This window comes from Octodon degus, unplaced genomic scaffold (assembly GCF_000260255.1).
Source record: "Octodon degus isolate 3935 unplaced genomic scaffold, OctDeg1.0 scaffold00017, whole genome shotgun sequence".
Classification (NCBI taxonomy): Eukaryota; Metazoa; Chordata; class Mammalia; order Rodentia; family Octodontidae; genus Octodon; species Octodon degus.
The window spans coordinates 2,817,886-2,842,652 of record NW_004524593.1 but is presented as its reverse complement, the minus strand read 5'-3'; the positions used below and the strand labels follow the sequence as shown (position 1 = coordinate 2,842,652).

Genomic DNA, 24,767 nt, shown 5'->3' with positions numbered 1-24,767 from the left:
GTGATAGATGTGAAGATGCTGACTTTTCTGTTTTCTGTTTCAGGGATTGAATATAATCTTTCATGTGGCTTTGGCTCTCTTAAAGGTAAGACCTTTTTTTTCTTAAGAAGTTAAGCTGTGTTACCTCTTTGCCCTCAGAACTAAAATAATTCAATTTACAGCCTTTGCCTCATTTCTGAGAAGCTCTGGTGTTTTGTCTCTCATCCTTTCTTATTGTGTTTATTGGAGTTTGTTTTTCTTATAATCCATTTAGTTTTGCTACTACACCATTTCTATGAGTAACATAGCTTTCATTCATATAAGTTGGATAAGAACAAAAGTTGAAACCTATTTTCTGTCAAAATGAAGCCAAGTTTTTTTTTTTTCTTAAAATACTACTTACCAGAATAACATTCTTGGAGGCACCTAAACATATAATTAAATTATTTAAAAGGTGCTATAATACACTGACTAAAAAAGAAACTGGTGCATTTCAATTTGCAGTTCTTTTTCTGATAGCTGGAAATTTGTAAGACACTTTAGAATTTAATTATAATTAACTTGTGAGATTAAATATAAACATATCACTATAGTTTTAACAGTGTGGTAACAGTAAAGCATTTGCTATAGAGTTGGTGAAAATAACCCAGTCAAAGAAGACATTCTGTTACTGAAGGTGATAATTGCCTGGTTTATAAAAAGAACCAGGCTTACACTTCCTGGTGTAATATAATGGTTAAAATCTCAGATATTGGATGCAGATTTTGTTTTAATCTTTATTATGATATTATTAATGAATACTACTTTAGAAATCAGTGGTTCTCACTGGATGCTCCTGTATGTGCATGATCATATTCCAGTCATGTGCATCTTCCCTTCTATCTCTTTTGTCCTACCTTTTCTTCCCATGCTCCCAGATCATCTTCTTCCTGAACTGATCCTCCTTTCCTTTTGTCTTCTTTGTATGTGTGTGTGTTCATTTCCACATACAGGAGACAACATATGGTACTTACACAGAAATTCTGTGTCTGACTTATTTCTCTTAACATGATCTCTAGTTACATCAATTTTTCTGCAAATGATATAATTTCATTTTTCTTTATGACTGAATAATGCTCCATTGTATTGTGAAGAATATATATTCCTTATCCACTCTTCTATAGATGGGAGTATGGGCTGACTCCGAATGTTGTGTATTATGAGTTGTGCTGCATTAACTGTGGGGCATACGGGTATCTTTTTATATGCTTACTTCATTTGCTTTGGTTAAATACCCAGTTTGATCATATGGTAGTTCTATTTTTAGTTTTTTTGAGGAACCTCCATACTGTTTTCCATAGTGGTTATACTGATTTACATGTCTTCCAACAGTCTAGAAAGATTCTTTTCATGCCACATGTTATGGTTTGTGTCTAGTTGTACCCAAAGCCTCATGCAGTCATGGGGCGGACTTCTAACTCATGATCCACTGGGATGATGGGTGTGAGCGCTGCACCCAACCTGGGGCAGACAGCCTGAATGCCACATAAGGGAGACAGACTTGCTGTCTGTTGCCACTGTCACTGCTCTCCTCCCTGTGCTCTCTGCTTCTTGCTGCTGCTGTGACTGGAGGCTCTCTGCCCTGGGCCGCTCTGCCCTGGCACCAGCTGAGTATGGACTGACGCCTGCAGTCACTGTGAGCTAAATAAACCTTTCCTGTCCTAATTGTGAGTGTCGGATATTTGTCTCTGCAGCAAGAGAAGAGTAACTGAGACACCACATCAGCAGCAGCACTTTTTCCCCCAAGATAATAGCCATTCTGACAGAGATGAGATAGAATCTCAATATAGTTTTTATTTCATTTTGCATGATAGCTAAAGATACTGAACTTTTTACTTATTGGCCATTTATACTTCTTTGGAGAAGTGTCTGTTTAGATCATTTGCTCCTTGTTAATGGAGTTATTTGATCTTTTGCTGTTAAGATTTTTAGGTTCTTTAGATAATTAGATATTAATCTTCTGCTAGATGCATAGCTGGCAAGATTATCTCCTACTTTTCAGGCTCTCTTCACTTTTTTTTGATTGTTTCCTTTGCTGTGCAGAAGCTTTTTAATTTGATATAACTCCTTTCCTTGATTCTTGTGTGTATTTCCTGGGGTGTTGGAATCTTACTCAGAAAATTGTTACCTGTACCAGTATCTTGAAGAATTTCCTCTATGTTTTCTTCTAATAATTTCATAGTTTTATGTCTTAATTTTAAAGTTGATTTATGTACAAGAAAAAGATTTGTTACTATTTTAAGCCCTACTATGTGATCTTGGGCAAATTACCATAAGTGCTCAGAGCTGGAACTTTGAAATAACAATAAAAATTAGTGCACATGATTATAATTAAGTAAGGTTGTACATAAAATTTCCTGATTTGGCATTTAGAGTATTTTACAGCCCAATAAATGTTGGCTGTCATAATTATGATTACTGATGTCTTTCACAAATGCCTCTGAGTGTGTTTTCAGATTCCTCTTCATTCTACCCAGTCCCTTAGTTATCTTGGAAGGGCCTCTTGGTATCTTCAGAGAGCCTTGATATTTAAGCTTGAACCTTACCAAAGGTATGAAATACTGGGTCCTCTGAAACTTAAAATGTGGATAACTAATGTTCATCACTGTTAAACATTTGCTTTCTGTGAAATTAATAAAATGTACTTTATTGAGTAAATCACTTTGAGATTAAATAGGAACAATTCCTATGCCATAGTTATTATAAGTTATAAAAATATTTAAGGTGTTTTAATAAAGTATATCTTTTAATGAAATAATGGATCTTGACTTAATTTTTTTCTTAAAACTAATCAAAATCAAAAACTAGTCAGGCACAGTGCCACTTGCCTATAATTTTAGTTATTTCTAGAAGGTGAGGCTGGATGGTTGCAAATTCAAGGCCATTCTGAAACAACTGAGACTCTGTGTAAAGAAAAACTGAAAGGCTGAGATGTAGCTCAGTGATAGAGTGCTTCTGGGTTTAATATCTAGATCTACAAAATAATCGCAAAACCCAAAACAAGAAAAGTAATTTTTAATATGCCATTTTAATAGGGCTGTTAAGATTTTTAGACTGTCTAAGCAGCAAATGTACTATGTAATTCAGATTACAGAAAACACTAAGTTATAAATATGTATGAGGAAATCCAAAAATTTCTGATTTCCCTTATCATGTCTAATTTGCTTTTTAACTCTCACGTATTACATCTGTCCCAAAAAGCCATCCTCAAGTTTTGGATAATCTCTGCACTGGTGTAGATGTTGGTTGTCTTCTTGACTGACATGTTGACTTGTTTTCTTTTGTTTTGGGCTATGTTAAGCCACAAATAGCTTGAGCAGAGGACATTCTTTGGCCACTGGGCAGGAAGGCATTTATGTCTTCTTTAACAACATTCCAGTCTTTAGACATTATCTTGGAGACTTGGACTGGTTAGAGAACACAAAAATGAAGCTTTCTTATCACTATATTGACCTATATTTGTATACTTACCTTTTGTAAATTCTAAAACTCCACGCACAGATAATATAGAAAGAGCTCAATTGAAGTTTTTAATTTATTGATCTGATTGCTCCACTTGGCAGAAAGAATACCTGAACATAAATGACTGTGACTAGGTTGCAGTTTCTAATCTACTATGGCAGATAAAACAGTGCATGCATATTAAAAAAAAAACAAAAGAAAACCTTGGGCATGCTTCAAGTACTTCTGAACCTAGCTTTAATAATTTTTCAAGAGGAGTAAATTTTAGATTTCTCTAAATTAAAAGTATTTCTTGTGATGAGGGGGTCTCAGAGAACTAACCTTTCTTGAATGTATGTTTCACTAAATGCATGGGCCCTACCTTGTTGATACTAAGCAGATGAAAACACAAGATTGCCTGAAGTCTTTTGTCCAGATTTATAATTTTTCAAAATGGTACAGGCATGAGATGAATGTCTCTGATGCTCAGTTTGGTTTAATGACACCTATCTAAATGAGACCTACTTCTGGGTGAAATAGCTTATAAGGCAGCTAGAATTCCTTTAAGCTAAAATAGTGATTCACCATAGTAGTTAGCATCATGAAATGATTTAATATCCGTTGTGCTGCGTGGATCTCCCCAGTCTAATCCATTTATTACCTCAAGTGTTCCAGTGTCTTCCCACAGTACATTCAGTAGATTAAAAATGAGCAGTCAAGAGTGAGGCCAGCGGTGCTGAGGAGTGGGGAGGGCTTGTCGTGTGGGAATACGGCCTTAAAGATTAGCCACAAAGGCTGAAAATGGTGACAATGAAAAAAATGGCTGCTCTAGAGGTCAGAATTTGTCATCAAATTGAGTATTATTTTGCGGACTTCAATTAGCCACTGGACAAATTTTTAAAGGAACAGATTAAATTAAAAATGTTCTTTACCAGGAATATGAAAGTGTGTTTTTCCTATACTCTTGAAAAGAATTTCTAATACATGCTTTTATATGGAAATGGAAATTACATCATAAAAGAAAGGGTCTGAACAAGTAATTATGGTAGTAATTTGCTTCATTGTAAGTAAACAAAACTTTTCGAAGAGTCTGTTAGTCCTTTGTATAGGAACGCTCACTTTTGTTAGGAATGACAATTGATCTTGGCTAAATTTTAAAAGAATGGGCCTCTTGTTAGTTTGGAAGGGCTTAGAATATTATGTGAAAGTGTTGAAGTACACTTTAGATGGTGTTTGGTTTTTCAGCCCTCTGCTCTATGTATTCCTTACGATTCCATAAAGCTTTTTGGATAAAGTCATCAGTAGAATCTAATGGGCATCTGTTTTTAATCTGTTTTGATGCCTGAACAGTTGACAAATGGTATAATGATGACACAGATTTTTTTCATTTTTTGAAAACATCTCCCCTTGGCGCTTCCTTCTTCTGTCTTATCTTTTATCTCCTTCTATTCAGCTTCTCATTTTTGTTTGGTCACTCCTGTGTTTTGTTTGTTTGTTTGTTTGCTTTTTTCCTTAGCCATTAATTTGGATTTCCCAGAGGCCCAGACCCTAGGAACTTGCTTAATATGTCTTTCATGCTAATTCTCTTCATTCCCCTGATTTTGTCAGTAAATGTTTACTCTCATACTTAATCCGAAGCCAAGTGTTTGGCAGTGGTTTCACAGTTACATGAAATCCTAGTCAAAACTGAGCTGATGTGCCCTCCAGTGAGTACTACTGCAGTAACTTCCATTTCAGTAAAGGAGCTGCCCAGCGTAAAATTCTGCCAGGATAAGGGATTATTTTCATTGCTTGTTGCCTTTATTTTAAAGAAGCCTTTGCAATTAATTGCTCTAATTCCAAGTATTTATTTTATTTTCATTGAGAAATAACTTAAAACTTAAGTTTATGCCATAAAACTTAACCTGTAAAAGTGTATGATTCAGTGATTTCTAATACATACACAAACATTAAAACTAACTCTGTTATGTAGTTCTAGAACATTTGCATCACCCCAAAAGAAACTCCCGAACCATAAGGTCACTTCCTATTTCCTGCTCTCTTAAGTGCCTGACAGCTACTAATCTGTCTTTTGTATGAGTGAATTTAGCTATTCTGAACATTATCATAATGAGATCACATATGATAGATAGCTTTTTATGACTGGTTTCACTTAGTATAATGTTTTCAAGGCTTCTCCATGTTGTACCATGTATCAGTTATTCATTTCTTATTGCTAGATAATATTTTTTTAGCTGTATCACATTTTATATGTCCATCTCTCATTGAGCCTTCACATTGTTTCCATTTTTTGACTTATGAATAATGCTGCTATGGAAATTTTGTATGCTGGTTGTGTGTGTCTGTGTCTGCATGTGTCTGTATATGTTTTCAGTTCTTTTAGGTATATGCATAGGAACAGAATTAATGAGCTATTATGTCTTATGTCTGAATGTTCCCCCACCCCTAAGCCTCATTTAGTCATAGGTGGAGATTTTCAGAGGTAGTTAGATCTAGAGTGTATGATGCTGGAATTAAGAGTGTGTGATTACTAAGTTAGCCCACTGATTGTTTTGGTATAGTTCTGTTGTGGATAATGGAAAGGGCTGCCCTGTGTGTGAGTGCTACCTACCCCAGGGGCAAGTGGCTTGGATAAAATGTAGTATTAAGTAGGGAGGGGGAAATAATAAATTGGCCCAAAGAAGACTGAAACCTAGCACAGAAAATATTAAATTTTAAGTGTCCATGTTCCACATTTGTGGTGAGTTGTAGGTTTCCATGTGTTTGGGTAGCTCTGCTGCTCCACATTATTGGTTACAGCTCACATAGCACTGTCTTAGACTGGCGTTGTTCTTTCTCTGTAACTTCCCTCAGAAGCGTTGCTCGCTCCTGGCACCCCTTCCATCCCAGAGCATCCATTCCATCTTCAGCTTCGTTCTCACAGCTTGACACATTGCCATGTCCGTGGTTGGTTGCAGGACTGTGATTCTGTAACACATTCTTAGGCTTCCAGGCTATACTTTGACATCTCAGTGGAACCCTCTAGGACCCCATAGCTCTTATATTCACTTAGATAATGCCATGGTCTGCCATCAATGTCAGTGATACCAGGCATACTTGAATCATGGCTGCACTGGCCTCTGGAGTGCCTTTCCAGCTTAACATGAGAAGTGGGGAAAAAATGAGAGAAAGACGAAGGGAACCAGAGTTCCACAACTCTGTCAAGGCCATGCCCACAGTGACCTACAGACCTCCCACTAGGCCCCATGTCTTAAAAGTGTTATAGCCTCCCAGTGGTGACCTCCTGAGAATCCAGTTCTAACGTGTGGCCTTTAAAGAATATTAAAGATCCAAGTTACAGTAATAAAACACAACTCAAATTGATCATGTGACCTTGAATTCAAATTGAATGTGACCTTGGAACACTGCCCAAGGCTGGCATGGGATCCATGCAGGACCTGTGTTGAATGTCAGATGTTACGTTTCCTGTGGCATACTGATGAGCAGAATACTTCCACTGTATACCTCAATTTTTCCATGCAAGAACCTACTTCAGAATCACTGTATCATTAATCAGCAAAATAAAATATTCAGAGAGAAAAATTAGGACTGGTCAGATAGCTCAGCAGACTAAAAGCACCTGCTTAAGCAGATGCAGGGACCAGTGTTTGATCCCCAGTGCCACAAGCCATACCAGCCCCGACCCTGGGCACACTAAGACGGTGACTGATACTGGGCGTGGTGGCATCTGTCTATAATCTCAGCCCTTAGGAGGTTGAAAACAGGAGGATCACTATGAGGCTGACCTGTTTAGTGAGACCCTGTAGACCCTGTACTAAATACATTTTTTAAAAAAACAGAGGGAAAAATCATAGGATATCCAATGCAGGAAATGTGTGATGTGATGTTGGGAATGGAAGATTATGATCCTTTCATTCCTTGGTGCAAAAAGTCAGATGTTATCTCAGAGAAATTGGGATATTGTAAAACCCAGTTCAAAATCGTATTTCCACCTGTGTTGGTTAATAATACATATTAGCAGCAACCTTGGTGAAACCACATAGGCAAGAATGGTATCCATTTTAGTACACATGGTTTGGCATTTCAGCGTACATCTTACTGGCCACACAAGAAATTGCACCTTGAATTTTTCAATTCAGTTTGAGTTCCATTCACTTCTGTACTTGCAGCTTGTTGTTTGGCTTTCTGATGAAGTTATAAAGCAGATGGTCACTACCTTTGAAAGAAGGATGTGCAAGCAAATCAAACACACCTCAGGAGTTACTGCTGCATGAAGTACTGTGCACGCGAAAGGGAAGGGGCTGGTGTCACCTGCTTCTTCATTTCCAAGTTAGGAAGTGCTTTGAGGATTTGTTTTTAGAAGTCAAAAAGTATATGTTAAACCAGCTTTGATAGTAAAAACCTGATCTGTTGAAAATTTGTACATAGACTATGAGTCCACATGTAGGTAAGAATTATTTCTTCAGTCAAGTATAATTCCAAGTGATGCATGTTAGCAAGTTCTACATTTACAATAAGAAGATGTGACCACAATTGCTGGAATACAGTGAGCAGGAATGAACACTGTAATTTTAAAATACCTTTTAATTATTACCTTACCTGTAAGAAGTTAGTTGACATATGCTGTATATTTTATTTAAATCATGTCACATTGAAGTTATGAAATTCAGAGTATATGTAACTTTTGCTGTAGGGCCTGTCATATGGCTTCTAATATTTGAATAATTGTAATACATTTCAAGCAAAAAACTGACATAGCTAGGTGTGGTGGCACATGCCTGTAATACCAGCTACTTGGGGGACTGAGGCATGAGAATAGCAAGTTCAAGGCCGGGGTAAGCAACTTGGTGAGTCTCTGCCTCCAAATAAATTTGCAAAAAGTGGCAGAGGGCATAGCTCAGTGCTAGAACACTGGCCTAGCACCCTTGAGGCCCTGAATTCAATCTTTCGCACCATAAAAGAAAAAAAAAAAAAAACAACTGTTAATGAAGGTTTCCTGGCACTGCTGGTACTTTTAAATTGTTGTAATGGGAAGTAGGAGGTCATTCAGTGCGATAGTGAGTTTGGCTCCTAGATGAATAAGTAGGCGTGTGTGTGTGTGTGTGTGTGTGTGTGTGTGCCTGTGGTTGTTCTTTTTGTGAGTAGTCTGGTGCATGAAGCACCACTGGCTTGCAGACTCCACCTCTTTCCAGTGGCTTGCAGACTCCACCTAGGTGCTCTGGCTTTTCCTTCAGTGATGCTCACTGCATGTGACCTTTTCTGTACCCAGAAGCCTGCTAGGAAGATACACTGGTTGATCATCTCGCTATTCCTCTTACCGCATGTACTTATTTCAATGACATTACAAACTGGTATTTTCAAAATCAGTATAAGGACTGAATAATAATTTAATAAAGTTAATTTCTTTATTTTTGGTGCAGAGGACACGATTCATACACTGATAATATTTTCTGATGAGCAGAAGAGAAAAAATATACCTAAACAAGAAGCAAAAATATTCCAGAATTAGGACCTGTTTCCCCCCCCCCCTTTTTTCTTTTTTTGAGACAGGTTCTCCTTATATAGTCCAGATTGACCTTGAACTTGTTACGTGGCCCACGTTGGCCTGGCACTCACAGGAATCCTGCTCCCTCAACCTCCTGAGTGCCAGAATTACTGTTTATTTGAAAGAATAGCACCAGGCTCATTAGTTAAGCTTTCCTGTGGTTTTCCGATGGGCAGTCCTCCCTTCTGTTTGCAGGCCTTGGGAACAAGGACTTACTCAAGCTCCAGAGGCTGTGCCTGCCATGCCTTGTAGGGCCTTGTTTGAATATACAGAGGAGTTAAAGGAGTGGAAGTAGAGACATTTCCCTGGAAAGTGGAAAATGGATTTCAGTTCCTTGGAGTTAAGCGCACCAATTTAAGTTCAAAATTCTTGTTTCTGTGCTTAAAGATGGTGATGTATGAAAAACTGAAATTAGGAGTGTAATTCCTGCAATTCATGTTCAGGTTAGAAGCCTAAAGACCTGAGAAAAGTGAAAACTCAGAGCATTCTTTTGAGTGTTTCATACTGGTTTGTACTTGAAGGAATCCCTGTTGTCCTGCTGGTGGCGGTAAAGCACCACTTGTTGTTAGTGGAAGTGATTCGAAACAGTACTTTTGAATTCTGAGACTATTTCTTTTATTTGGTTTTCTCTCCCAACATCATTTGTTTGAATTGTTTGGTTTTAAACTCTGATGCTTGAGGTTAGTATTAATAGGCTGTCTAGCCAATGCTAACATAAACCAACAAAAGTACAGGGCTTCTAAATATAGGGCACTTGAGGAAATGTTAGATTTTTAGAAATTATATATTTCTTAAATTAGGGATCTATTTCAGAAAAAAAGTCTATAATCGCAGAACTATGCATTTATTCAATAATAGCTTTTTTTTTTTTTTTTGGTACTGGGAATCAAACTCAGACAGGTGCTGTGCTGCTGAGCTACATCCCTGGCCCAGTTCACTGAGATTCTAATTAAATCCTCTAATCTTTTTAATAACCTTTCATATTTTCTTTATAAAATAACAAGGCAAGAAAATGTAATTTCTAAGTTTTTACATTTCTGTCGTACAAATTGTTAATCTGTTATGTGTATATATACATACATGTATGTACATGTGATTATGTTTGTACCCTGTTTGTATATATGTCTTAGTTCTTTAATGAATAAAAGTCATTGTTTGTCCTCTTCTGGAAATGCTGTCTAATTTTCTAGTGTTTTGACACACCATTGCAGGCTTTCCTGCAAACCAGCCTCTAACAAAGTGAACCTGTTCAGAACTTCTGGTAATAGAGGTGTTTATCTTTCTGCCAAGAAGTTTGTAAAGGCACCAAAATCTATATATGGTGTGTGCCCAGACTTGATGGGGTTCACGTTGTGAGACCTGAAGTTCTAAAAGATTCAAAAATGAAGAAACAGGGCTGGGGATGTAGCTCAGCAGCATAAGCACCTGCCTGGTAAGTGCAAGGTCCTGAATTTGATCCCTGACACAAAAGAAGAAGGACAAGAAGGAGAAAAGCAAACATGTCAGCAGGGCCTGTACTGGTTCCATGTGTGCTAACTGCTAAACATTATTTTGATAATAATGCAATTACTATTACTAGTATATTGACTCACAGGTTTACAAACTTTGCCAGCTAGGTGTGGTGGTGCACACCTGTAATCCCAGCACTTGGGAGGCTGAGGCAGAGAATCCTTGCAAGTTTGAGACCAGCTTGGGCTGCAAAGTGGGTAGCACAGGCCACCTTGAGTAGCATAGTCAGACCCTGTCTCAAAAAAAAAAAAAAAAAAAAAAAGACAATAAAATAAACACCTTGCCACAGTCATTCAGACAAGTAACATATTAGAATCACAAAGGATCTGTGTGTGTTGTGTGCATGTTAACATTGTAACTATCCTGTGAAAAAGAGATTATTATCCTACTGGCTACTCAAGCCCAGTACCTTTCACTGAAAATATCATGCTTTTTAAAAATATATTATGTAGCAGATGACTCTGAAATTATAATGAAATCATCCTCTGCTTTACAAATCTATATTGCCTTGCACAGAGTGAAAAGAAAGTGCTTCATCCAAGTTGTTGAAGGCTGCATGTCAAAAGATAATTGTCCCAATTAAGAAAAGATACTGGCTGAATAGGGTAAAGGCAGAGCCATTATACCACCAAATAATTGAGTTTAGGCTAATGAAAATGAACTCAGTGTTCAAATGATCATAAAATTATTCTTTGCTGTTGACTGGCTAGAGTCCTGAGTTCTGCAATACACTGTTCTTTCATTGACTCTAAGATGTATGAGATCCTTCCTGAAAGGTGTTTGGTGCTCTAGTCAGATTCTGTCTTACTTTGACTAATTACTGTGTGTGAGTTGATCATAGGGAGATATGATCAGACTTTTGTCAAAAGACACTACTGCCCAGTAATTTTTAATGACCCTTTTTATCTATAAGAGCTGCTGGTATTGCTTTTCAGCATGAAATAAACTAACTTTTTTTCATTAAAGTGTTGACAGTTTGACAATTCACTATGAGAATTAATCAGTATTATTACAATAATATAATAGTATAATTTCCTCCAGTCAGAGGAAATTCAACTGAACCATACACAAGTTTATGTGATACATGACTTATTTTTTTTTTTTTTTTTTTATTTGAGAGAGAGAGAGAGAGTGGTATGTGTGTGTGTGGCCAGCTCAGCCCACCAGGGGGCGGGGCTGGCTGGCATGTGGTGCTGGGGGATTGAACCGCGGTCCCTGATGCTTTAGGTAAGCTTGTTCTAAGTAGGTGCTTTAGACCACTGAGCCATCTCTCCAGCCCGATACATGACTTATTAATGTTGAAAGAAAACTCACATTTGATTTAATAAAAATACAATAGAAGTAGAATTGCTGTTTCATTTTCTTGTATTTTCCTGTGACTAAGATCAATTATTTTTGGTAAAATTAAATGAATTTAGAACAGATTGTTTACTTGTAGCACTTGTAACCTTATGTAATAAAATTTTTATGTCTACTTAAATAGACAATCTCTAAAGGAAAAACAATAAAAAATTGCAATGATTAAATAAGATATTATGTTTGTCTTATAAGTCACAGTCTAGAGAGAAAGTAATTTGCCCCAAAAGGCATGAAGCTCACCAAGCGACTCAAGTTCTGTATGTTTTGTGTGATTTTGTTTTGCTTTTTTTTTTTTCCCAGCACCCCCTTCAGTGTTGTCCTCTAGTACATGGTTAAAGCTAGATCAGTGCCTCATCCCTGCTCCAATTCAAATGAATAGGGAAATTTCAAGGAATAGTATAGCACAACCAATTTCCTTTTAAATAGGAAGAAAGTTGTATACATCAGTCTTATTCACATTGACAAAAGTTTGGTCTATGGCTACATTTAGCTGCAGGGAAACAAAGAAACATAGTCTGTAGCTCAGCAGCTGAGCACCCTCTTAAAATCTTTATATATATATATATATGAAAGGAGGAGATAATTCTTTTCAGGAACAATTGCAGTGTGTTGTAGTTTGCTCCAGTGGCTGTTCAGTATCTGTGACCACCTTTATTTTAACACACAGGCACTCCTTTTCTTCCAAAGGAGACATTGCCAAGGTTCCATTCAGTTCTTTCATCTGCCCAATGTCAGAGGTCTCTGGATAATGTATACTCCTATCTCTTGGGTTAGAGATCATTTCCTCTTACTCCCTGGACAAGTTATCTGTTCATCTCATACCGACTGTACAAAAGTAGAAGAAAAGTATAGCTGCAATAGAAGCTGTCATTAAAAAAGGGAAGAAAGAGAAGCATCAGTTGGTACACTATAGAATTTCCAAGATTCCTTGCTAAGCAGTAGTTTTCTTGTTTTTTCATGTAGCTGTTCCTGTTTCCTCTGTGATCACATCAAAAGATGGTGTTAATGAGTACATCCTCTTTGGGAGCTCCAAAACTTTTCAAAATTGTCTATTCAAGAAGATTTGGAATCCTGAGAAGTGTTTTAGCAATCGAATACAAGCTTTTCTGTTAGACTAGCCTTTTGGTTTCTTTTGGGAAATAATTCCCTCAATGCTCTATGTTCTTTTAAGTATTTTTGTTTTTGGGTAAACTCTGAGTAAACATATCCGAAGATCTTTTTCTAGACATAATTCTTAAGTCTTTTGTTTTATTTATTTATTCACTAGTTTTTAGACATTTTTTCTTCCCCTGTTTGTTTATCTTATTACCCTGAAGCCAAAGAAAACCACAAACTTAGGTGAGAGGGCAAAACTCTTAGTTTGATCTGTGCTTCTTGGCTGGTGCTATGTTTTGGCTGACAAGTCTTTTTTGTTTCTGTGGAGGTTTTTTGTTTATTTTGTTTCATTTTGTATTGTTTTTGAGATAAGATCTTGCTACATAGTGCAGGCTGGCCTTGAACTTTGTATATGTAGCCCAGGCTGTGTGGTGATCCTGCTGCCTCAACCTCCCAAATGCTGGGATTACAGGTGTGTGTCACCATGCTCAGCTGCCTAATAAGTCTTTTCTCCCTTCTGTTTAAGAAAAGTAGTTGGATTTTTTGATCTTGAGGTTCCAGTCACCAAACATATTTAACTTAGTAGATAACTTTCTAGCCTCTTTTCTAGTGATAGGTATCATAGGCACATGGTCTGCCTTCCGGATTATTAGAGGCAACTGTTCTACTGGACATTGTGGCATGACATAAAAAGGATCATCAGTTTCTAGCCAACCAGTATTTTATCTTCTTACTTGTTATTTAACTGCAAAGGCAAGAAACATCTTAAGCTTGATGTTTTTCATTTTGATAGCATACCCTTTATTAATAGGTTGCTGTATTAAAAGATAGAGGTTTGATGTTTTTTAATTTAGGCTCAAGATGATATATGTTCCATAAAAATTGTGCTTTTAACTTTGAGTTGTGTTGTTCTTCCAGGATAGTGATATGTGGCATAATACAGTCTTGCTACACTGGGCCGAGGTTATGAGTCATAGCTCCAAGTCAGCTACATGATCAAAAGGATGGACAGGGCTGGAGAGATGGCTCAGTGGTCTAAAGCACCTACTTGGAACAAGCTTGGCAAAGCACAGGGACTGCGGTTCAATCCTCCAGCACCACATGCCAGCCAGCCGCGCCCCCTGGTGGGCTGAGCTGGCCCCACACACACACACACACACACACACACACAATAAATGTTAAAATTAAAAAAAAATTAAAAAAAAAACTTTAGCCAGCTTAAACTTAAAAACCTACATGCCTATATATATATATATATATATATATATATATATATGATGGACAGTCAATGCTCTGTAGGGTGCTGTGTTGCTAAACTGTGTTTACTATATTAGGTGTATAAATGCACTTTTGACTTAGGATATTTTCAACTTACAGTGGGCATATTGAAATAAAATTCCATCATATCCATCAAGTCAGGAAACAGCTGTATAAGTTAATTTGCTATATTAGATAGATTGCAAATTTTAACACCATTGTATGTTGTAGATGTGAGTCCTCCATCTAAGGAATACCTGACAAAATTTTTTTGCTATTCTGTAGGATGTCTCTTCACTCTGTTGGTTGTTTCCCTTGTTGTGCAGAAGCTTTTTAATTTGACATGATCCCATTTGCTGATTCTTAATGCCTTTTCTTGTATAGTTGCAGTTCTGTTCAGAAAGTCCTTTCCTGTGTCTGGGGTCATTTCTGGATCCTTCATTCTGTTCCATTGATCCACATGTTGTTTTATTAGTGTGAATGCAAACTAGTATGACTACACTACTGTGGAAATCTGTATGATAAAGATTTCTCAAAAACTAAAAATAGAAATTCCAGGGTTACATGCGTAACCTTGTTTGTTGCAGCACAATTCATGATAGCTACATTTTGGAAGTCACTTATATGTCTATCAACAGTTGAGTGGATAAAGAAAGTGTAAGATTTATATGCAGTGCAGTACTACTCTGACATGAAGGATAAACCTGAGTCATTTGTAGGAAAATGGATGCACTTTGAGACTGTAATATTAAGTGAAATAAGTCAGATACACAAGCTTAGATATTGCATGGTTTCTCTTACATGAGAAACCCAAAATATAAATAAAGAGCAAAATAAAAGATAGATAGTAGGAAATAGGGAGACAGATCTTTTCCAAAAGGAAAAAAGACCAAGAGAGGGGAGAAGGGAGGAGAAGGTGTTGGAGAAAGAATTAAGTTGTGTTCTGTACACATACCAACTCCCTGTGAGCAATATAATTATTAAGTACTGCAAACATAGACCAATAAAAATAAAAAAATAAATACAATGGCTTAATAATTTTTTTCTTTTATATATGACTATGTAAAAATAAGATGTGGCCAAGGCCTGTATGTAGCTCTGCTCAACGAGATGGTTCGCAAACTTGTGTTGCTCTTGTCCTGCTGTTGTGATGCAGACTTTCTAGAAACTCATGCTATTGATGTTTTGTACTAGTTAATTCTTTATCATGAGCAGCTGTCCTGTATATTATGGAATTTTGCAATATTTCTGGCTACTGCTTACTAGACGTCAGTAGCACTTCTCCAATTGAAACAATGTCTCTAGACACTGGCAAATGTCTACTCGGGCAAAACTGCCCTGGGTTGAGTCATTCTTTATTGTTATATAGAGTATCACTTTCATCTGTGTGTTCAAGGCAGATTTTGATCCATAATGAAGAAAAAAATCAACTAAATTGACACAGATGTTATAATTAGCAAAGGATATTAGTATTAAAAGGATAACTTTATGTTGTATATTCAAAAAGAGAAATGGAAGATTCAAAAATGAACCAAATTGAACCGGAGACAAAATCATAAATGACAGGTAGAGCTTAGAAAATTATTAGACAAATCAAAGGGCAGATGAGGCATTACAAAAGAAAAGATTAGTTAATTCAAGGATGTGGCAATTGAAACTACTTAAAATTAAATACAAAGAGAAAGAGGAATTTTAAAAAGAAAGAAGAATACATTGAACTATGACATGCTCCAGAAAGCTTAGTGGAAGTATAACTGCAGAACCTGAATGGGGGTGGCAAATAATTGAAGACATAATAAACAATTTGAAGGAAGAATAGCTTGTTTTCCCAAATATTATGAAAACTGTAAACCCAAAGATTCGAAAAGTTCAGTGAAGTCTAAGCAAGGGAAACATGAAGAAAATTACACCAAGACTTGTCAAAACCAGAGGGGGAGCAGGGAGTAATATCTATCTTTTGTAGATAATACAAAAGAGCAAAGATAAATGTAACACTAGACTTCTCTGTAGAAACAATGCCAACAATTATTAAAACAACATCTTTAAAACATTAAATCAAAACCAGAGAAGGGTGGGCCTGGTGGTACGTGCCTGTAACCCCAGAATTGTGGGGGTCAGAGGCAGAAGGATAGTAAATTTAAGCAACTTAGTGACTTAGCCAGACTCCATCTTAAAATAAAAAATAAAAAAAGGGTTGTAGGTAAAGCTCAGTGCAGGATCCCTGGATTCAGTTTCCAGTACTGGAAATGAAAAAGGAAAAGAAAGATACCTATCAAAAACTGAGGTAAAGAGCCATGGAGATAGCTCAATGGCATAAGTGCCTGCCTGGCAATCACAAGGTCCTAAGTTCGATCCCTGGAACCAAAAAACAAGCAAACAAAAAACCTGAGGTAAATACTTTATAAATGTGTAAAGACTGAAATAATTCATCACTAACAGATCCAAATTACTAAAAAGTTTAAGGAAATAACCACTAATACAATAAAAAGTAACATCTAAGGAGGCAGTCATGCAAACTATTGACTCTAAAAGAAATATTTAGAAGGGGAGAAGATTAACAGTAAATAAAACACATGTTAAGGTAACAGACATGTATGTAAAATATCTTTAGCTGGAGTGACAAAATAAAGAAGATATAAGTTATCAACAGCAGCAACAAGAAAGGTGACATCAGCACGAATTCTGTAGGCATGAAAAAGAGTAATAAGAGAATATTATGTAAAGATTTAGGTTAATAAATTTGGAAAGTTAGATAAAATGCATAAATCCTTTGAAAAATATATATCACCAAAGCTTAAAAAAATAAATTACCAAAGCACTCAAGAAGAATAATAGTGGCCATGCTATAATGCTGGTACTCTGGTAGGCTGAGCAGAATTAAAACTTTGAGCCCATCCTGGGCAACTTGATGAGACCCTGTCTTAAAATACAAAATAAGAAAGTGCAAAGGTCTTGGGTTCTCTCTTCAATGACAAATGCACACATGCACACCCACCACCACCACTACCTCTTGAATTGCCCTTGTATAATATATATATTTATATATATATATATATATATATATTCCAAATATATCTATTTATCTATGTACCTATATCTATATCTCTGACTATCTACCAGTTTATGTCTGTCTGTCTGTCTGTCTATCATCTATCTATCTATCTATCTATCTATCTATCTATCTATCTTTCAGATTTCTTGTATTTTCTATCACTAGTCTGAGGTCTCACCTGCTGAGGTTAGTAGAGGGAGCTGGTAACGGGAACTTCTTCTACCCAAGAGGACACACATTGCAAAAGTGGGAAATTAAACAGATGACGTGAAAACTGAGACAAGTGTGTGCCACCAAGCAAGGCCTGAAGTGCATGTCAGGAGTGGAGTAGAGTCAGGAACAGGTAGTTTTCTGAACTACCAGAAAAAGCAATCGAAGTGATTGTAAAAGAGGGCTGCCCGGCCGTGGGGGTGGAGAGCAGAGGTGCTTTCCTGTTACTGGGCACTTACATGTTCTGTAAACCCTTGCATGGTTGGACCAAATTTATTTTAAAGAGTCAGCCTTGGAAAGGAAGCTACCGATCAATTTCTTTTAATTATTAAATTGTAAATGCCTCGCCCTTAATTATAAAAAACTGAAAGGTGATCTATTTCAAATAGGATCCATTGTGTCCTCTTAGTATTTAAATAGGCATGTACAAAGTTCTTATCTCTGTATTTTTGGGGGTGAGACTATTACTATACTATTTCAAAATATATTTTCATTTAAGTGATTTTAGCATCAAAAATTAAATCTTGCTCTTAGATTAAGGCTAGTTTATCTTTCTGCTACCATTTTATTAGTAAAATGAAGAATTTCAGAAATTGCATTATAAATATAATTGACTTGGTATTTTGTGCTTTGCTTAGGTAATTCTGGGGTAAATGGAAGAAGTCACAAGGTCTTGCTCAGTGCACTGCTTCTGGGGCTTTCTTGTTGGAGAAAAATTTGTTTTCATTTCAGAGACAGTAAAGCTGACTCCAGTATTTGTAGAACTCATCTAGCCCTGTGGGAACTTTTGAGCGCACATATTCCAGTGTTCTGTCATGTGTGTACCATACTGCTCTGCTGCATGTGCAGCCTGTGAGCCTGGCAGCAGTTTCAGCTGTCCTTAGACCCCATGGCAATACATGCCACCTGAGCTGTGAATTAGGTGATTAGGTCTTGAACATTGGTTAAGGTTTTCAATGTGGATGGTGTGCAGTCACGTGACCAGAGTGCTGTAACCTGGGGTATTCCTGATGAAAAAGAAAGAATAAATTGTACATGCACATGGGAATACATTCACCTCAACTCTTTGATTTATCTAGCCTTGCTCCTCTATTTTGAATAGCTTACTGGTTTCCTAGTAGTTTTTGTGTCCTTTACGTGTAATAGCTTGCAGAGGAGACATAGAGTAAATCTTCCATTTACCACAGTGATTTCTGTGTCACTTTCTTTCAATTTTAGTCCCGTTGTATGTAAATTCTAACTATTTGGCAAGATGTATATTTTATGTTAATGTTAACTTGGGTGCACGCTGGCATTCTTTAAACTTTATAGAACTTTAATGACTTGGTTTTAGAATACTTACAATTTAAGGCTAGGTAAGTTTCTACTTCCCTCAACTCATATTTATTTTCATGTGAAATGGAAAATACTGCTTTATTTGATATTCCTTCATTATATTTTATACATTAAAATCCAAACAAAAATATATTAGCTGCAAGAGTCTCCTGAAGTAGTGTTATAAATAAAATTAAAATATCTGCAGTATTTAACATTGAGTTTTAGCTGCTTTCATACTACTTTACTCTGTGTTTTTCCATGGACTGTCAGGAGATTTAGGCATGGTTGGATATGTGTTTTAAGGAAAAGAATTGCTATAAAATATATTTTGCAATTAGGCAACTAACTAAATCTTAGGCATTCTCACTTATGGCTCATCTCATGATAATCAGGTTGTTTTTGGCAATTGAAGGGTGATACTAGATCAGCTTTTGCTTGATTCAGCTCACTGTATTATGATTTAAATTTCTTTACTAATTAGACTTGCTGGGCATGGTAGCTCATACCAGTAATTCCAGCACTCAGGAGGTTGAGTGAGGCAAGAGCATTGCTGTGAGTTTGAAGGCCAGTCTGGGCTACATAGTGAGACTCTGTTTCAAAAAACAAAAATAATAATAGTAATAATAACAACAGCAATACTATAGAATAAATGCTTGCAGAGAAAATGACCAAATCAGATGACCCTTTAATCAAATTTGTACCTCCAAATCAGGAATATTTAGATAGCTGCCGTGTGCATTTATCAGGGGGTATCCCATTATCTCCCTGATTTGGTAAAGAATACCATCTCTCAGACAGCTTTGTATCAGTGAGTTATATAGGCAAGATATAATAAGCCACATGTGCTTTGCAAAGTCAGGCAGATATGCTGAGAGAGTGTTGCATCGTGATGCCTCATAGGTTCAAACGTAGCTCTAGTTCCACACTGAACACACCACTCCAGGCTATCATTGTCTCACACTGAGTTTGCTGCAAAGAGCTTTGTGGCTTATCTCTTCCTGTGTTGAATCTGTTCTGCCCTCTGCTACTAGATTCTCAAACTTACTTTAATAGCATTATTCATTTCCTGTTGTCCAATAAAAGTCCATTTTGTAGCATCCTATTTTCGTCATAATTTGGCTTCAGATGCATGTGCTGGAAATTTTATTATATGCTGTATATAATAAACACAATGAACCCTCTAATTGTCCCAATCTATAGGTTTTTTTTTTTATTTTATTTTTATTTTTTTTTTAATTATTTATTTATTTGTGTGTGTGTGTGGCCAGCTCAGCCCACCAGGGGGCAGGGCTGGCTGGCATGTGGTGCTGGGGATTGAACCGCGGTCCCTGTGATTTGCCAAGTTTGTTCTAAGTAGGTGCCTTAGACCACCGAGCCATCTCACCAGCCCCTATAGGTTTTTATCTTATGAAGTCTGTAATACCAATAAAGGCAGAGAGCAAGTTGTGGGCTCCTTTTACATTCTGTCTAGCACTGAGTAGAGTTCTGGGCTCATAGTGTGCATGGAGAGAATTGAGAATCTTTTACTCTCCTCTGTTAGTTTTTTATTACTGTAACAAATTCCTAGGATAAGCTTAACTACAGAAAAGGTTTGGACTGTATTAGTCATCTTTCCTGTTGCTGGGACAAAATATCTGACATCTTTAACATAAAGGAAGTAAGTTTTCTTTTAGCTCAGTTTAGGAGGTTTCAGCCCATGGTTGTTTGGCATCAAGGCAAGAACATTGTGGTGGAAGAGTTGCTTAAGTCATGGCAGCTGGGAAGCAGAGCACAGGGAAGGAGGGAGTGCTGAGAGGAAGGAGCCAGGAACCAGCAACAGCCCCCAAGGGTGTGTCTCCAGACCCACCCAGACATACCCTCAAGTATGCTTTCCATTATAAGCCCTGAGGTGACTCTCCAGCCAATCAAGTTGACAGTCAAGATTAACCACCACATGGGTTCCCAGTTTTGGAGGTTTCAGTGCATTAATAGACAGAGTCCTGGGCTTTTAGGCATGTGATGTTGAAATAACACATCCTGTAGTGCTGGAGTATAGTAAAATTGCTCACCTCATGGCTAGGATGGAAAAGAGAGCGAGAGGAGGAGCTGGGTTACCTATTCCCTGCAAGGACCTGCCCCTCAGTGAATGGGCAAGCTCCCTACAGGCCCCACTTCTTAAAGGTTCTAGCACATAGTACTGGGGACTAAAATTTTAACACATGAGTTTGCTGTGTAGCTCAGGCTGGCCTTGAACTCACTAAGTAGCCCAGGGTGACCTCAGACTCATGGCAATCCTTCTGCCTCGGCCTCCCAAGTGCTAGGATTACAAGCACACACTGCTATACCTGGGAAAATGACTTCTGGGAGACATTCCAGATGCCAGCTAAAGCAACCCCTGAGCTCATTTATTCCTCTCCTCCCTACTTGATCTAAGAGATATTTCTAGTTTTGTGTTAATGGGTTTCTCTTAAAGTAGTTGATATTTGTTTAGCATGTATTATCTTAAGCTCACAGAGTACTTTCAATATACTCCAGATATCACCAATAGTGTGATATCTTCAATTTTAAATTTAGCAGCCGCTTTATTCTGTACCAGAAACCACAGTGACTCAGTCACTGACATGCCGGAAATGGTCTCTTCCTTTTTCTATGGCAGTCTTAATGGTGGTTACAGATTAACATATCCTTTGGGAAGCATAATATTTGCCATTAATTATGGCATTCTTCAGGAACCACTATAGTAATAGACAGTCCAATTTAATTGGACTAGGGTATACTTCATTAGTATATGTAAAAGTAGGTTCGATGGAGAGGAAGTATTCATGTAGGATGCGTTTTAAGGTGCCCATACATTTTCTGATTTTTTAAAATACTACTGCAATTTTTAGTTTAGTTTTATGTAATTAATACAAAATAATTGCTGTTCTATAACAATATATAGTAACTGCAAAGGACAGAGACTACTTTCAGATCTGTTCACATCTGCTACACAGGAATAACTAGTTCATTCCTTAAAAAACCAGTAAGTTGCTGCATTGTGGCCCTGAAGTCTCTGAGGAAGAGCAGAAGCAATGAATATTAGATGTATAAATGTCAAGCAGTCACTTTAATTGACTCTTGGTTGCTAATGGAAAAAGAAGTTCTAAGTCCTTATAAAATTGTGATCTTTTAAAGTAGAAATGAATGAATGAATGAATGGAGTGAGTGAATGAATGAATAGAAATGGAGACAAGAATCTTATTTTTATGTTTATTTTGTTTTCCTGTAATACTTTGTCAAAAAAAGGGTTTTTTTTTTTTGTTTTGTTTTTTACAGGTCTCATTCCTTTCACTATGAATCTGCCCCAATACTTTTCTATTTGGATAGAAAAATAATACATGACAAAGAAACTGGAGCCACCCTTGGTGGCACACACCTATACTGTCAGCACTTGGGAGGCTGAGGCAGGAGGATTGCCATGAGTTTGAGGCCAGCCTGGGCCACATAGTGAGTTCAGGGCCAGCCTGCACTTCATAGTAAGACTCTGTCTCATGATAAAGCAATTTCAAGTGAGGATTTCATAAAAAATAATAGAAGAGGATCTGTGTTACAGTATTTCTTTCCTTGAGACAGGATTTTAAGCAAGATATTTATAAATCAGATGATACTGGAGATGAATGATGCAGTAGAGCCAATTATATGAATATCAGAAGCAATAGCAAGTAAAAACGTCATGTGGTAGAAAAGACTTTGTAGGCTCAAAATGTCAATATGGCTGAGGAAGTGAGATATAAAAAGGAAGAAATGGTGGTCAGAAAAGTGGGTAAGAGCCAGGTCAGTAAAGATATACAAGCAGTAGGATGTGTTTACATTGTATACAGTGGGAAGGCATAAACTTTCATCAGGTAGACTATTTTACAACAATGTTCGGTTTTTGGATATCATTTTGACTGAGAAATTCTGGTATGTTGAGTATACATTGAAAATGGTGCCAGTAGAGGTATCTAGTTATTATTTCAGTAGACCAAGCAGGAAATGATGATTGCTAGGGCCAAGGAAGACAGATTCAAAATATATTTTGAAAATAAGGATGACAGTACTTTTAGGTGAATTAGATTTGGAAAGCTGAGGAAAAGTTGGACTCAAGGACATCGTCATCTGTTTTATGTTGCTCTAACAAGACACCTGAGTCTGAGTAACTTGGAAAGAGAATTATTTGGTTCACAGTGCTAATAACTGGAAAGCACAGGCAGCATGGTGTCAGTTTTCTGGAGAACCTCTGGGCTACATTACAACATGGCAAAAAAAGAAGAAGGGAACTGTCTCCGGCTTTGATCAAGACTCTGAGCTTTTAGTCTGGATGTGGTGGTGCACATGTGTAACCCCAGCACTAGGGAGGCAGAAATCAGTAGGATCACTATGAGTCCGAGCTGTGTAGTGAGACCCTGCACACACACACACACACATGCACACACACACGTGCGCGCGCACACACACACACACACGCACACACGACTCTTGAACTTTTTATACCAGCTCGGTCTTATTTATTTTTTATGTATTTAGTACGGGTCTACAGGGTCTCACTACACAGATTGGACTCTTAGTGACCCTTCTGATTTCTGCCTCCCACCCTGTGCATGCCCTGGGGGTGGGGCTGGCATGGCTGGCCAAGGATTGAACCCAGTCCCTGAGTCTGCCTAAGCAGGTGTTTTAATCTGCTGAGCTATCTGGCCAGCCCCTAATAGCCCATTCTTGCAGGAATTAGTGCACTACTCCAAATTTCAGCCCATCCCACAAGACCAGCTTTATACCATTCATGAGAATTCACCCCCATGACTTAATTACCTTCCACCAGACCCCATCTCCTAAAGCCCCCACCACCTTGAGGCCACCACACTGGAGACCAATTTCTAGCACATGAACCATTCGGGGAGAAGCCATCTTAAAAATATAGCAAAAGATGTTGTGGAGATAGACAAGTGGATTTTCTAAATGTAGGCAAGTTCACTGAATCTGTTGAAATAAAAATAAACAGATTAACAAGAGAAAAAAGTATACAGATTTATTAATGTACACAGGTGCGTAGGAGCAAAACTTATAACTCATATGCCAGATGGTTGAAGTTTAAATACTCTTTTCATAGGAGATAGGGAAGCAGGAAATATGGATAATCTTAAAGTAGTAGTGAATGATTTGGGGAGGAGGTGAGTGGACCCAAATAACAATGGTCTGGACAGTTATTCTGGGTTTTGTTTTCATTCTGATCCTCTGAGTTTAATCTTTCTTGGTTAATGACATGTTAGTAAGATTGCAAGCAATTATGTTTGCATTTAAGGATTCTGTTACTGGAGTAGATGGGGAGCTGGGCATGGTGGTGCATGTCTGCAATCTCTATGCTTTGGGGGACTAAGGTCAGCACAGACAATTTAGTAACTTAGTGTAAAATTCTCTCTTAAGTTAAAAATAAAAAGGGCTAGGGGTGTAGTTCAGTGTGAAGGCCTTAGTTATAAAACAATTATATATATTTATATTATGAAGTGTTGCATTTCCATACATGCATACAATTTGTGTGATGATTCAGATCAGAATAATTGTGGCGTGTCTACCATTACACACATATATCATTTCTTTGTATTGGGAACATTCAAAATTCACTCTACCTATTTTGAAATATTCAATTAATTGTTAAACATACTGTACTATAGAACACTGGCAATTACCTCTCCTATCGAACTGTACCCTTGTATCTGTTAATCATCTTTTTCTCCATCTATCCTTCCCCCTACCCTTCTAAGGCTCTGGTAACTGCTAATCTAATCTCAACTTATTTGAGATAACATTTTGGCTTCTGACTATAAGTAAGGATATGTGATAACTGAGTTTGTCTTTCTGTGCTTGACTTATTTCACTTATAATAATGTCCTCCAGCAATTTTACTCATGTTGCCACAAAGGAGAGGATTTTTTTTCTTCTTTATGGCAGAATGATGTTGATATATATATA

At 37.2% G+C, this 24,767-nt stretch overlaps 1 protein-coding gene and 1 pseudogene across 8 annotated transcripts in view; both read left to right on the top strand.

Moving 5' to 3' along the window:
- Nucleotides 1–24,767, top strand: part of Rabgap1l (RAB GTPase activating protein 1 like) — a 711,712-nt gene that overhangs the window by 505,625 nt on the left and 181,320 nt on the right. For all 8 annotated transcript variants that reach the window (XM_004626788.2, XM_023710325.1, XM_023710327.1 and 5 more), the window contains one exon: nt 44–85. In XM_004626788.2, the coding sequence (XP_004626845.1) occupies nt 44–85 (42 nt within the window). The remainder of the gene's footprint in view (nt 1–43; nt 86–24,767) is intronic.
- On the top strand, nt 6,929–7,851 carry LOC111815485 (annotated as a pseudogene).